Genomic DNA, 14,437 nt, shown 5'->3' on the forward strand with positions numbered 1-14,437 from the left:
CAGTTCCTGGAGTTCTGCAACTTAAAATCTTTGGATTGCTATCAACAAAGTCACATCTCTTTTCTCCCTCCCGTTTTTTTTCCAGCCAAATGCAGCAGCACAGCAACTTCTTCAAAGGAGCAAACATTACCAGTTTTCTCCCCTGAAATGTGCTTCTCCTTTACAAAGGTTCTTACCTAGATCAAAAGGTGTAGAGTCACCCACTTTCTGCAAAGGATCTGAATCTAGAAGGAAGACCATGAGACAGTTCTCTATTACAACTGCCCTAAATACCCTCAACAGGATGGTTCATTCACCCACAAGGAGGCAGACTTTGGATATCAGCTCGCCTGTGCTCATCAGTTCTAGCAACCCTTGTGTGACTGCAAAGCACAAAGAGAAATTAGAAGCCCCATATAACATATCAGACCAGGTATCTTTTCCTTTTCTTTCATGATTTTGTTCTTTCTTTTTTCCATAATCTCTATTGTATGCTGCTCATAAGGAAAAGATAAGTAAAACAAACAATACACTTAAGAGTAGGCAATCTAAGGATGTGTTTTTGATTACCAGACAGCAAATTGAAAAGCAAACTTTATCTGCCATGGAAGGAGGGATTAATTCTGGCTTCTAAAAAATTCTCTCTCATGCTCTGCTATGCAACAGATGAAAGAAGCTGGGGCCAACTCATCGCATTATCTCAAATGAGGCCCAGGACATAGTTCATTGTTATAGTTTAATTTAGTCTTCACCAAAGTTTACACATCAAGTTTATTTTTTTATTTGTAAAACTTGTGAGCATTCTTTCCAATTTAAAGTGCTCGAAATGGTAAACAAAAAGGCAATAAAATGGATTGAAATGAAGTCACATAGTTTAATAAAATCAAAAAGCAAAACCAAAGATTTTTTTAAAATGAATTAAAAAATAAAAATGAAATCCCAATACAAATCATCATCTATTGGTGGAAAAACAGTCAGGGTAGTAAACCTAAACCCAGAAACTTTCTAGAGCAGAAGAGGGTCCTCTACATCTAGTCCATGACCCTCCCCCTTTTTTGGTGGAGGAACATTTGGGCCCTTATACCCCTAGCAGTAGCACCAAAATTTATCTGCAAACTGATAAATAATGAGTGCATAGTTTTATGATTTTCTGCAGGAAAAAAAATCCAAGTACTATAAATGTCAGAAATCTACAACAAAATAAATAGGGTTATTAATGTCTGATATCCCCTATAGGACAGTGATGCAAAAATTTACTATGATGTCCTACCACTGCAGTCTATGCAGTCATAGCCATTGGGTGCAAGAGATTTAACCTCCTCTATTCTAGAGAATAGATACTAAGAAGGTTTTGGTGTGTGTTTTCTATAGCTCACATAAGTAATGCAAGGAATGGTTTTATTCATTTGATAACTTGAAAAGACGTTATTGTATATGGTGCTATATTTTTCACAACTATGTGTGCTATTTTCCAAATTAATCAAGAATTTTATATAAACTGTACAAAAATTAGATAATTTACAAGGCAATCTCCTGAATTTATTAAAAAAATCATAATAAAAAGTACTAGTCAATATATGCCATTAGCTTATCATTTGGTTATTTCTTAGGGTAGATGTACTAACTAAACCATTAAACTACCCATCTGCTTAGATCTTAGGTCACTGAATCAGCATATTATATACTAAAATTACCTAATTCCAGGGCTTTTTTTGTCATAGAACGCTCAGAACAGAGTTCTGGCACCTTTTTTGGATGGAACCTTGTAGGGTAGGCAAGGCGGGCTGTATGACATGTGTGAGTTCCGGCACCTTTTTCTTTTACAAAAAAAGCATTGTCTAATTCATTCCAGAAATTGCATAAGAATAGGATCAGTAGTGTCAACTGTTAAGTTACCTAATTTGGAATTTTATTTATTTATTTATTTTATTTAAAAAGGCCATAGTTACAAATGACTAAGATTGCTCTGAATTAGTTTTTACTACCTGTTTATCCTTCCAACTCTACAAAACTTCAGTGGGCATGAATACCATTGAAAATAGCAAAATAGTGTTTTATACATACTATTTTACACATACATATTCTCTACATCTTGCAGAATCAACTTACCTTTTTGAAGCTACATAGAAAGTTTACTTGACTATAAACAGTGACATTAACAAACACAAGGTCTACTCATTCTTCTGTTTCAGCACTGAGATTTAATTCTTAAAACCAGCAAGCAATGTTAATGAAGATTAAAGAGGGTTGAGATATATATCAGACCAAGCAGTAAAATGTAGAGAAGTAAATCACTAGCATTAAGCCTCTCTGTAAAACCCAAAGTCTCTTTCAAAATAAGGTGGTTTTTTTTGCTCATATTAACATGGAAAGATCTGTGTCATGAGTCTTTAAAGCCACCACTGAGTGAGGGAGGAACAGAAATTAAAGATTATTTGACTTCATTCCTGCATATTTGTTACTCAGCAAAATACAGAAGAATGGAAAGAGACAGAAAAGATCTTTGAAACAGGCCAATCCAGTAGGGCCTGAAGCATTTGTTTGTCAGAGCTGGTAGCCAGACTTGACTGATGTGATCTATGTTCAGATATGTTCAGAAATTAGCAGAAAACCCCAAAGAGTCTACTAAAGTGAGAAGCTAGGAGGGGGAAAATCCTATAAAAGAACAGTGGCAAATCACTTCATATTGTTAGCAAGGGTCAAACTCAGCTGACATCAGACTTTCATTGCGTTATTTGTCTATTTGGTCTTTTCTACTTTCCCAAACATAAGTTCCAGGATAAATTCAGAGCACTCTTTTGCTTAAAAAGTGGAACCTGTGGAGATTGAAGGGATTATTTCCAGAAGTTGAGGAAGAAGGATTGGAGGATGCAAGTAGCAGGTAGATTGGCCATTAAAAATGGAGGGAAGATAATGATCTCAGTTACCACTGAGTGGAGCTCCACATTGAGTGGTGATTGCTTGGTTAAATGTTGCTATCTTTACTAAGAAATAAAGAATGCAGATCTGGATATACTAGTAGAATTTGGGTCATCAGCAAGAGGTTAGCCAGATGTTCTGTCCCTCAGTTGTTTTGGAACAGTTCCCTCAACCCATTGCCTCAAAATAGCATTTGCCTTATTACTTTAAAGTAAAAATGGATCCTTCTAATTAGATCCCAATCCATGAATGGGTATTGTTTAGGGTAAATAGTAAATGTACTTAGTAAAGGATGTACTAACAAACTGAGTAATAGAGAATGAAAACTAGCTCATTACTGAAAACAAATAATAGTCTAAGGCTCCTTGTAGAGTCTGCATAAAGATACATCATTTTCTTACAGCCAGAGGCTGCTGAGAATGTGAGAAATAATGTCAGAACATTATCAGAGTTTGCAAGCTCCAAGTCCTTTTTTTTTTTGAGATGGAGCAATTAAGAGGCAATATATAATTATTCCAATTGGGAAAAATCATCCCAACTGGGAAGACTGTAGAGTTTAAGGGCTAAACTGTGTTCCTTAGATTGCACCTTAACTTCCCCCAAACCTTTAAAATAATTCTTCCTCTTATATTCCAGAGATTCCAAGCCATAAAATAAGCTGGGGATGTATGCCATCTGTAGAACATGGGGTTGTTCACTTGGACATATAGTGTATATATCCTTGCTTATGCTTGCATTGTTTGCCCATTTTTACATCCTTCATATACAGTATTAACCGGTTATCTCTCTGATAATTTCCAACTATTTCCCTGTTGTTTTTCAGTTGCAGCTTGTAGTTTTATGCTGTGCTAATCTTGATGCAAACTACTTAAATGCACACAATAATTTACATTATTTCCAAGCTTAATCATGCCAAATGATTCAATATAAAGATCCCAATAGAAAAGAATATGTGTGGCTTAGAGTTGAACTATGAAGTTCTTGGTCCTCTCAAAGATTTGTTGTTTGCTTGCAGATGTTTCATTACCCAACTAGGTAACATTATCAGTGTAAGTGAAGTGGGATTTGCTCCCTGTTTATGTACAGTGGCTTGCTCTGCCAGTGTTGGTGGGGGTGTGGTTTTCTTGGAAGTTTCTTAAATAGGATAATTGATAGTTTGTCTGGTGTTAATTCCTGCTTGTCTGGGTGTGGGCTGGTGGAAAGGATATGTGCTAGTCTTTTTGTTCCCTTTTGATTATATAGGCATTGCCTTTAGTTTCAAGGCATATATTTTTGTTTGTACATATTTTGACTATTAGAATTATGAAAATATCTAATAAATCTATTTATATTTATAGAAATAATACCAGGACCCCCAAAACGAGAAAGACATGTAGAGTTACTTCAGAGCAGTTTCCTTTACTGTTATTAAACTATCTTGCAAAGCTACAGCAATTGCTTGCATCATTAAAGATATACTCTGAGAATCTCTGGGGAAGAAGATTCTTAATTCTCTTTCTCCCAATCAAGAGATCAGTCTTGGTTCTCTGGAATACAGCCCCTCCCCTCTTAGAATCCACAACATATTCCACCACAATAGCCATTTTTATTTCAATATATTTCCATATATCATGTCATTATAATATAAAGAATTCCTTCAGGTATACTAAAATTGGGGGTTCTGGTTCTTTATTGCTATTTATCATTTTTTTTTAGGAGATAATGTCCTCTAAATAATATAATGGGCATTCTCTCTGACCAAAAGGCATTTGAAAGCAAGTTGACTTCAGCCTTGGGATGCCTGACAATAAGAATAAGAATAAGAATAAGAATAAGAATAAGAATAAGAATAAGAATAAGAATAAGAATAAGGAGAAGGAGAAGGAGAAGGAGAAGGAGAAGAGTAACATGTTGATGGTGAGAGATAATGATATCTGAGCCAAACACAACAGGATAATGAAGACAAACTAATCACATACTTAAGAAGATATCGGGATAACCAAATAAATAGACAAAGTCATGTTACAGAAGGTCTATTTATGAGACATGTACAGACCTCAGACAGACCTTGATTTCTGAAGATATGTTACAGAAAAATGTAAACACTATCTGCAGTGTTCCAAAATTCCAAAGCTATTAAGGAATGAGGGGGTTCCTGAGGCTAAGTCTTCAGTTAAATGTTGCAAATGTCTCTGAGACTGCTGACTTTTGAATCCTCTGGGAATGGACAGAGTAACAACAAGATGCTTTGTAGAACAGGGGTCCCCAACACCTGGTCTGTGGAACGGCACTGGGCCATGGCATGCCAGAAACTGGGCCATGCAAACAGGCAAAGACCCATCTGTGAGAAGCAGGCAATATGCGAAACCACGCCCTCTCCGATCCGTGGAAAATCCTCTCTCCACAGAACCGGTCCCTGGTGCCCAAAAGGCTGTGAGCCACTGTTGTAGAAGCTAATGGAGCAAATGGCTACACTGAGTCAATGGCCCTCCTCCTCCTCTCCTGCCCCATTATTATTTAGGGAGGTTGATACTATCTTATTCTATTCCCTCCTCATAAATGTAGTGGGCTTCATAGGGAAATAAATGAATAGGTAAAATCAACTGCCTTCCAAAAAGGCACAAGGCAGCAATCCAGAATCTAGTTTTCAATAAACTGTATTTGGTAAGACCTCTCCTCAAGAAGCCTGCCTTGGACCCGGCTGTGCTAAATAACTTTCGTCCGGTCTCCTTCACTTCCTTGCGAAGGTTGTTGAGAGTGTAGTGGCGCATCAGCTCCCTCTGGTCCTGGATGAAGCGAATTATCTAGACCCGTACCAATCAGGCTTCAGGCCCGGGTACAGCACGGAGACGGCATTGGTCGCGCTGGTGAATGATCTCTGGAGGGCTCGGGATATTCCTCTGTCCTAGTCCTATTAGACCTCTCAGCGGCTTTCGATACCATCGACCATGGTATCCTGCTGCGGCGCCTCAGGGGATTGGGAGTGGGAGGCATGGTTCTTCAGTGGTTCTCCTCCTATCTCCTGGGACGCTCGCAGTCGGTGTTGGCAGGGGGGCAGAGGTCGACCGCGAGGCCTCTCGTTTGTGGAGTTCCTCAGGGGTCGGTCCTCTCGCCTCTCCTGTTCAACATCTACATGAAACTGCTGGGTGAGATCATTTGTGGTTTTGGAGTTGGGTATCATCAGTATGCTGATGATACCCAGCTTTTCATTTCGACCCCAAACCACCCCAGTGATGCCCTCGACGTGATGTCCCAATGCCTGGAGGCGGTCCGGGTCTGGATGGGGAGGAACAGGCTTCGACTCAACCCTGACAAGACTGAGTGGCTGTGCATACCGGCATCTCGGGATATTCAGGATATCCCACCCCTCACTATGGGGAGTGAGTTATTACCCCCTGTAGATAGGGCTCGCAACTTGGGAGTCCTCCTAGATTCACAGCTTTCCCTAGAAGACCATATAGTAGCTGTGACTAGGGGGGCCTTCGCCCAGGTTCGCCTGGTGCACCAGTTGCGCCCCTATCTAGACTGGGATGCCTTACATACGGTCACTCATGCGCTCGTGACCTCTCGTCTTGACTACTGCAATGCTCTCTACATGGGGCTACCCTTGAAGACCACTCGGAGGCTCCAACTGGTACAGAATGCAGCCGCGAGAGTTGTGTTGGGAGTTTCCCAACACTCCCATGTCACACCTTTGCTCCGTGAGCTGCATTGGCTTCCAGTTGTCTTCCGGGTGAGGTTCAAGGTGTTAGTAATGACCTATAAAGCCCTACATGGCATGGGTCCGGAATACCTTGGGGAGCATCTGCGGCCAGCGTCAACTTCCCTCCGCCCAGTACGCTCCCACAGAGAGGGCCTCCTCAGGGTGCCACCGGTCAAAGAATGCCGACTGGTGGCCCCTAGGGCGAGGGCGTTCTCTGTGGGTGCACCGGAGCTTTGGAACCATCTTCCGGTCGAGCTCCGGATGGCGCCCGATCTCTGCTCCTTCCAGCGCAATCTTAAAACCCATCTCTTTAAACAAGCTGGCCTGGCCTGATGGGACGGGATTGGATTTTATAAATGGATTCTAACTTTTAATCTGTATTAATTTATTACGGGCACTGTTTAATTACTTTTTAATAATTTTTAATTTTTGTATCTTGTTTTTATGTATTGCCCTGTTCACCGTCCTGAGTCCTTCGGGAGAAGGGCGGTATACAAATTAAATTAATAAATAAATAATAAATAAATAAATTTATTGTTTATATGATTGTAAGCAAATATTATGGACAGGGAAGGAAAATTTAGGAGACACTCGTAATACTTATTATTTATTATGATTAATCCCCTCAAAATCGCTTGTACTTATAAAAAGGATCACAAGATCATAATGTGTACTTGTGCTGCTTCTGTGTGCATATGTATGCACGCTAAAGTCTCTGAGTTGCAAGCCATCCTCACTTCTTAACCACTTAACTCTCTACACCAGACATGTAAAACACAAGGCCCGCGGGCCAGATCCAGCCTGTGAAGTGGTTTCATGCGGCCCGCAAAGCCATCCTGGAAACAGTGAGGGAACAGCCCCCACTGCCTTGGCCCTGGCCCAGAGACCCTCCTCCTGCCAGAGACCCTCAGATCTGTCCCACTCCTGCCCAGGCCCCCATAGGCACCCTTGATGCGAACGATGTAGGGCTGGCCACGCCCACCCAATAGGCCATACACACTCTAGCCATGCCCACCCAGTAGGCCACACCCACCCTGGCCACACCCACCCGGCCCCCTGAGGGCAACCGCAATGCTGATGCAGCCCTCAATGAAATTGAGTTTGACACCCCTGCTCTACACAGACCTTCAGCAGACGTTCTACCTATTGCACAGGCCTTCTGCCAAAACAAAGCAGCATTGTTAGGGAAAGGAATTGTGAAACTCATCCAGGTAGCTCCAAATGCCAATTCCAAATGCCAGCTCCCTCTGAGGTTAATAAGGAAGCTTACTTCCTGGAGGCATTCAAGTGATGTTTGACCTTTCATGCATTCCTCTGGTTTGGGCGTGGACTGGGCAAATTGTTTTTTTCTTCTCAGATGAGCAATGAGCTTTTCTGTTTTCCCAACTGCACAGCTGGAGATTGAAGGAACCGATTCCAACTGGAATGCATGGGCTTCTTTGAGTCTCTTGAGAGGTTGGTTTTGACTTTAGTTTTTGCTTGGGTTAAGGAGGGTAGCTTTAAAAACTGATAGCTTATAAAAAACATGTTGCTTCTTTCCTTTATTACAGCTGTGGGTGCCTGATTCTAAGCAGGGATAAAAAAGAAGGTCTTGTAAAAGTAATGTGATAGGTATGGTTGAAATGAGGAAATGGTTGATTTTGGGTTGAGTTGAAAAGAGGTTGCACTGCTATACTTTGCTCTGAAAAGGAAGGCCGATCCATGTTTATTCTTGTCACTGAGTTCATTATGTTCTGGGGGGGAGTATTCCTGGCAACTATTTAGAAGAGATACTATCTTATAAACACTTAGCATGGAGTAAATTCAGTGGGATTAATTCTGAACAATCCCAAACTGGATTGTGCTATGTGGGTCTTTGAAAAAGCAGATGCTACTTCTGCACATTGGATTCAGTTCCAAATTACACTTTTCATCTCCTTTCTAATATTAAGCTGCCACCTCTCACATGTTATAGTTTCAGTAGATACTTCTTTTTCATGTTGAGGGGAAGAAAACATAAGCTAATTCTTTACTTCATATAAGACAAAATGTGATTTTGGGATATGTTCCAGCACGTCAGTGTCTTGTTTGGTTTACATGTCTTCCCAACCAACGTGGGCTCCCCATAACACATCTGTTCAGAAGTAAACAGGTGCATGGTTAACTTTTTTTATTGATATACATTGGTTGGTACATTCTCTAAAGCTTCTGTTCTTGAGATGAAGGGAATAGCTACTGTGTACAAGGAACTTCTGTACAGATTTCCTAACAGATGAAATTATGCATCTGAATATCCATCTTTATGAAGGCTATACTCACAGGCAGATTTCAAGGATTCATTCCATAAAAAGAATAGATTGGATGCAGAAAAGGCAAAAAAGAGAAAACAAATTACTGGCCAGGAAATGTATCAGTGTTACACATTGTCTTGTTTGCATCCTAACTTGTTTGTGTAGTTACAAGTCAAACTGCCTAAGGATGGAAGAGTCAGTCTGATTTACTCAGCGTATTATTAGCATTTGTTCAAGTCCCATCTGGTTTCCTCATCACTTTGAACAACTTAAAAATCCATAGGCATGCTTCTAGCTATAAAATATGTAAATGTTTTCATGGCACGTGCATTTTTGCAAGCAACTTCCCCAGTATACATCATTCTCTTCCCCTAATTCATGGAAAAAACTGCATTGTATAATAAACCGTGGCCAAATTTCACTCATTTGAACACTATTTTCAGAAATACAAATTACATCATGGTGTATTTTTAATACAAAGAGGGATAAATTAACTGTCATCATCCCAGTACTCATTTCACATAGTTATTGTGTTAAAAATGTACAACCTTGCTTTATTTTAGATTCCTTTGAAAAGTAATGTTTTAACTTCCTATAACTTTGGGCTGTGGAGAGATGCCTGAAGATGAAATACCAATGCCCAAAGGTCTATCAATCTCATTACTGTAATCTGAAGATCATTCTTTCAAGAGAGGGGGAGTTATCTCATCAATTCTTAATCCTTGGCCATGGCAGCCCTTTTGTTTAATTAACACTAGCTATGGCTCCTTATATCTGCTCTAGATTCAGAAATCCCAAGAGTAACCTCTTACAAACTGCGATTTGTTTTCTGATTAGAGCATTCGCCTACTTTGATTAGCTGTCACATCTCTTCTCCCAGGTGAAAGTCAAAGGAGACAGATTAATATGAGGTGAAATTTCTGCTTGACAGCCAGTAGAAAACCTCAAACACTCTGAGAGAATAGCCCAAATTTCCTGCCATTTCATTGGCAATTACATCAGTTATTAAACTCTCCCTTGAATCAAGTTCAGTTAGGGCTTTAGCTTTCTTGGCAGTGGGATAGAAATTGTTTGCAACTGAAAAGGATAGACTAACCTTAGAGATTAATCAGAAAGAGGATTCAGTTTACTATAGAACTTGGACTAAATTTTATCAGTGGCTAGATAACTGAATTAGAGAGAAAGGAAGGCGATATGTATTTTTCAATGTATTTTAGTAAGAAAAATATAATGGATTGAAAACTTCATATTTTTTTATTATTTTACTATACTATTGCTATCAATCATTAACTCTAATATTCTCATTTATATACATGTACCCAGACAATATGCTGTTTGTCAAAGATTGAATGTTATCGGGGGAAACCCCAATCCCTAGCCCAACCTTCCCTGTATTCTAACCCCAATCCCCACCCCCACTTTTTTCCTCCCCATCCTTATAAAAACCAATAAAACCCTTTAAAAAAGAAAAAGAAATTGTTTGCAACTGTCTTCTTTTCAGGGTTTTTTTTTACTTCCCAGATTAGCCTATAGCAGAGGTCTTCAAGCTTGGCCAGCGTACCTGGCTGAGGAATTCTGGGAGTTGAAGTCCACAAGTCATAAAAGGGCCATGTTTGAAGATCCGTGGCCTATAGTCCTAAAATTTCCTATTCTCCCATCTAAGTATTTGCCCAATCTGATCCTCCATCACTGTTTAACTAGCAGCCCAGTTTTGGTGGATCTCAAAAAACTAAGCAGGGCCAGGTTGGGTAAATACTTAGATGAGACTCCTACTTAATTTAAAAGCTAAGACATCTATATTTACTATAGTTTACTGCATTCCCCAGTAACACTTCTGTTTATCATAGCTAGTGGGATCCTGCCTATTGTATACAATGCTGCCTAAAATGCACATGCCCATTTTAATAGGATTAACTAGTAGTAATCTTGTATAGGACTTCAGCCTAGTGGAACTTTTTCAAAACGAATAAACTCAAGTCTATGCATGTATATTCACAACTAAATTATATTAATCAAAATACTTTAATCCTAGGGTAATGGGCAACATAATGCTGCATTTAATTCTTTGAATATTTTTTTCATCTTGGTTTTTATTCTCTCCTCTTTAGTGACAATGCATTGATACAAATAACATGGGAGAGGCAGAAAGCCAAGTTAATCCTTCCGTGCAGACAAGAGACAAATTCATCCTGAGTACCAGTTTCTAATCTGAAAAACACTGAGTAGGATTAAATTGGAGTACAGTCCTAATCCCACTACTTGTGGAGTAAGCAGTAATGAATCCATGGAACATAGATTTAAGAAATGATGTGTTAATCTTGCACTGTAGGATTTCAGATGCTATCAACATTGGGTGCAGAGAATTTTAGGTGAATCCAACAAGGATTCCATCTTTTCCTAGTTAATTAAACAATGGAAGAAGAGATGTTTAAATACAGAAGAGCTAGAAATATGTAAAACTCAACATTGTCTAGGACCTTCTTAACTTCCCAAATTCTGTGGATGAGGAATTGCAGTTGCTTCTATAGACTAGAAGTGCAGTGTTTCTTGTTAACTACTATGGTTTAAAGATTACTTATGAGACTAACCAGCACATTATTATGAGATAGGATGTATAAATTATACCCATTTTAAAAGAGAATCCCAATCGTGGACCTCATCATTCAGGGTAAGATGACCGTTTTCATTCTCAAAGTCACTTTTTTTTTCTTGGTATCTCAAGCTCTAAGTTGTGAAGGATATTTAGTGGCAAACAGCAACAAAGATACTGACCATTGAATTTCTGAATCCAATCCTAAGTACTCTGAAGCCACAAAATGGAGCCTGGGGGGTTGTATGAACATAAGAGACATCTATTCCTGTTTTAGGAAGTGATTCAGTGGTTATATCTGTAGTGGAGTTGGGGTGAGAATGGGGCCAGCTGAGAGGCTTTGCGGGAGCCCTGCCAATTAGGCAGGAAGACGAGGAGCTCTGGCAGCTGCCATGGGTCTGGCCGTGGGGCATGTTTCAGAGGAAGGAAGAAAAAGGAGGAGGAAGCAGATAGAAGGAAAGAAGACTGAAGGCTTGGTGGAGCTTGCTGTTCTGAGTCAGCTGATTGAAGAGAGAGTAAGAAGCTGGGGGTTTTGTGTTTGTTTGTTTGCTTTGTTACAGGCAAGCTGGATGAGAGGGGGAGGGATAGAGAGAGTGAAAGTAGTTTCTGGAGCTGTTTGCTTGAAGCAGGTCAGGCAGGGAGGGATGGAGGGTGAGAGTAGTTGCTTGAGCCATTTGCTGGAAGCAGGAGAGAGAGAGAGAGAGAGAGAGAGAGAGAGAGAGAGAGGATGGAGGGTGAGAGTAGTTGCTTGAGCCATTTGCTGGAAGCAGGAGAGAGAGAGAGAGAGAGAGAGAGAGAGAGAGAGAGAGAGAGAGAGAGAGAGAGAGAGAGAGAGAGAGAAGCTTGCCAGAGCTGTTTGCTTGAAGCAGGCCAGGCAGAGAGTGAGAGGTGGGGAAAGGTGAAATTTTATTCTTTCTTTCTCCTTTGTTGCGGGCAGGCCAGATGAAGAGAGGGAGAGAGGGTAGTTTGGAGAGTTTTAATTCCTTTCCCTCGTTGGAGTAAGGCAGAGGGAGAGTTAGGGAAGAGTTTGACATATGTCTTTTAGTGGGAGGTAAGGGGTTTTTTTCTTGATAGGATCAGCTGGAGGAGATAAAATTGGGATTTCATGGAGTGAGGTCAAAGAGGGGTGAGGAGAGCGGACAATGGAGCCCACTGCCAGCACCAGAGATTGGTTGCCATCGTTCTAGGCAAGCTGTTATCATCAAAGATGGATTAACATCGTCCTGGGCAAGTTGTTGCCACCAGAGACTGACCGCCATCATTCTAGGCAAGTTGCTGTCACCAGAGGCTGATTAATATCATTCTGGGCAAGTTGCTGACATTAGAGATTGACTACCATTTTCCCTGTAAGTTATTATTGCCTGAGATCAGCCACCATCATCCCACATGAGTCACCATGGAGAGAGAGCAACCATCACTGCCCCATGTGCATGGCTGCCAATCGTGACTGAATACCACCGTGTTACGTACCCTGTTAGGAAAAGGCGCCAACGTGAATGACCTCTTTGAGCTGGTGGCCACTTGGAGGGGAGGAAGGGCCTGGACTTAAGCAGTTCCTATTGGGGTGGAGCTACATATCATTGGGGAAGACTGCAGTGGAATATAATCAGGGCAGAGAGAAGAGGAAGCTGTAACAAGAACAAAATAAAAAAGAAGCAATGCTTCTTTGCTACCCTCTTTGCATTTTTAGATTATTCTCCAGATAGTGGAATCCTTGGTGCTCTCTAAATTTAGTTATTTTCTTGCAAATGTTTCATTACTCAGCTAGGTAACATCTTCAATGTTAGAAAGGGTTGAATTTTCTCTGTGTTTATACACAATAGCCAGTGGTGGGATTCAGATATGTGAACAACCGGTTCTCTGTGTGGATGCTGCTTCCGGAAGTCCACTCTGGGCCTGGGCAATAAAAAATTAGCTACCAGTTCTGCCAAAGTGGTGCAAACCAGCTGAATCCCACCACTGACAATAGCTTTTCCTGTCATTGTGTGTGTGGGGGGGGGGTTGTGATGTTTGGTCCTTGGTAGTTCCTTGATTAGGCTGTTTTTAATGATTGTTTGTCTGAATTGGCAGTTCCTTTAGGACAGGGGTGTCAAACTCGCCATATCACGTGGCATGTCACGATGTATCGCAACTTTTTCCCCATTGCCAGAGCTGGAAATGGGCATGGTTTTGGCATGACGCATCCGGCCCATGGGCCAGCATTTTGACACCCCTGCTTTAGGGTATTTGCTTACTGCTTGATTGTTTGTCTGGTGTTGCTCCTGATATTAACTCCTGCTTACCTGGGTGTGTATTGCTGGCTAGGAGATGTTCAGCTCTTTTTATTCATTTTTAGCTGTGTTATTCTTTTGAATGATGTGAAAATGTGATTAATCTCTATGTGCCTGTAAATGACCAATTTGCCTGAGTGCTGAGCTTCCAGGAATTAATGTTTTTGGATTTAGCTCGGTCTAAGGATGCTCACAGTTTCCCAGTTGAAACTATCTTTAAGTCTGTGCATGTGTTGTGAAATTAAGCAGTTTTCATAGTGTCTTCTTACTGCCAGTTAGTGTTCATGGATGTGCTCTGCTACTATTCTGCTGATTTATACTGCTAAATGGGGCTTCAATGGGGGAGAATCACACTGGAGGTGGTTGATGGACCAAAATAAGATCCCACATCCCACCCATTGTGCATCCTGTTCCCCCTCCCATCTTTTATTCATAATTTTTATTGTTATTAGTTACTTACACAGGCAACTTTTTTATTGCTTTTAATGTTATAAGCTGCCCAGAGTTTCCTCACAGTGAGATGGGCAGCAAACAGATTAAATAAATAAGTTAAATAAATCAATAAAGACTGTTACGGTCCTTACATTGTATGTTTTAAATGGCTCATATTTTTACTTCTTGGACTTTTGTTGGATTGCATGCAACGGTGATGCCATGTTGATGTAACAGTCTGTGGGTTGTTTCTGAGATGTTTTTTAATATATGGTAATGTTTCCCTTTTCATAGC

The 14,437-nt window shown here is 40.5% G+C and overlaps 1 protein-coding gene across 2 annotated transcripts in view; it reads left to right on the top strand.

Moving 5' to 3' along the window:
- Positions 1–14,437, top strand: part of SH3RF2 (SH3 domain containing ring finger 2) — a 110,070-nt gene that overhangs the window by 45,878 nt on the left and 49,755 nt on the right. For both annotated transcript variants that reach the window (XM_083357034.1, XM_083357035.1), the window contains exon 5: positions 86–412. In XM_083357034.1, the coding sequence (XP_083213160.1) occupies positions 86–412 (327 nt within the window). The remainder of the gene's footprint in view (positions 1–85; positions 413–14,437) is intronic.

This window comes from Vipera ursinii, assembly GCF_947247035.1.
Source record: "Vipera ursinii genome assembly, chromosome: 2".
Classification (NCBI taxonomy): Eukaryota; Metazoa; Chordata; class Lepidosauria; order Squamata; family Viperidae; genus Vipera; species Vipera ursinii.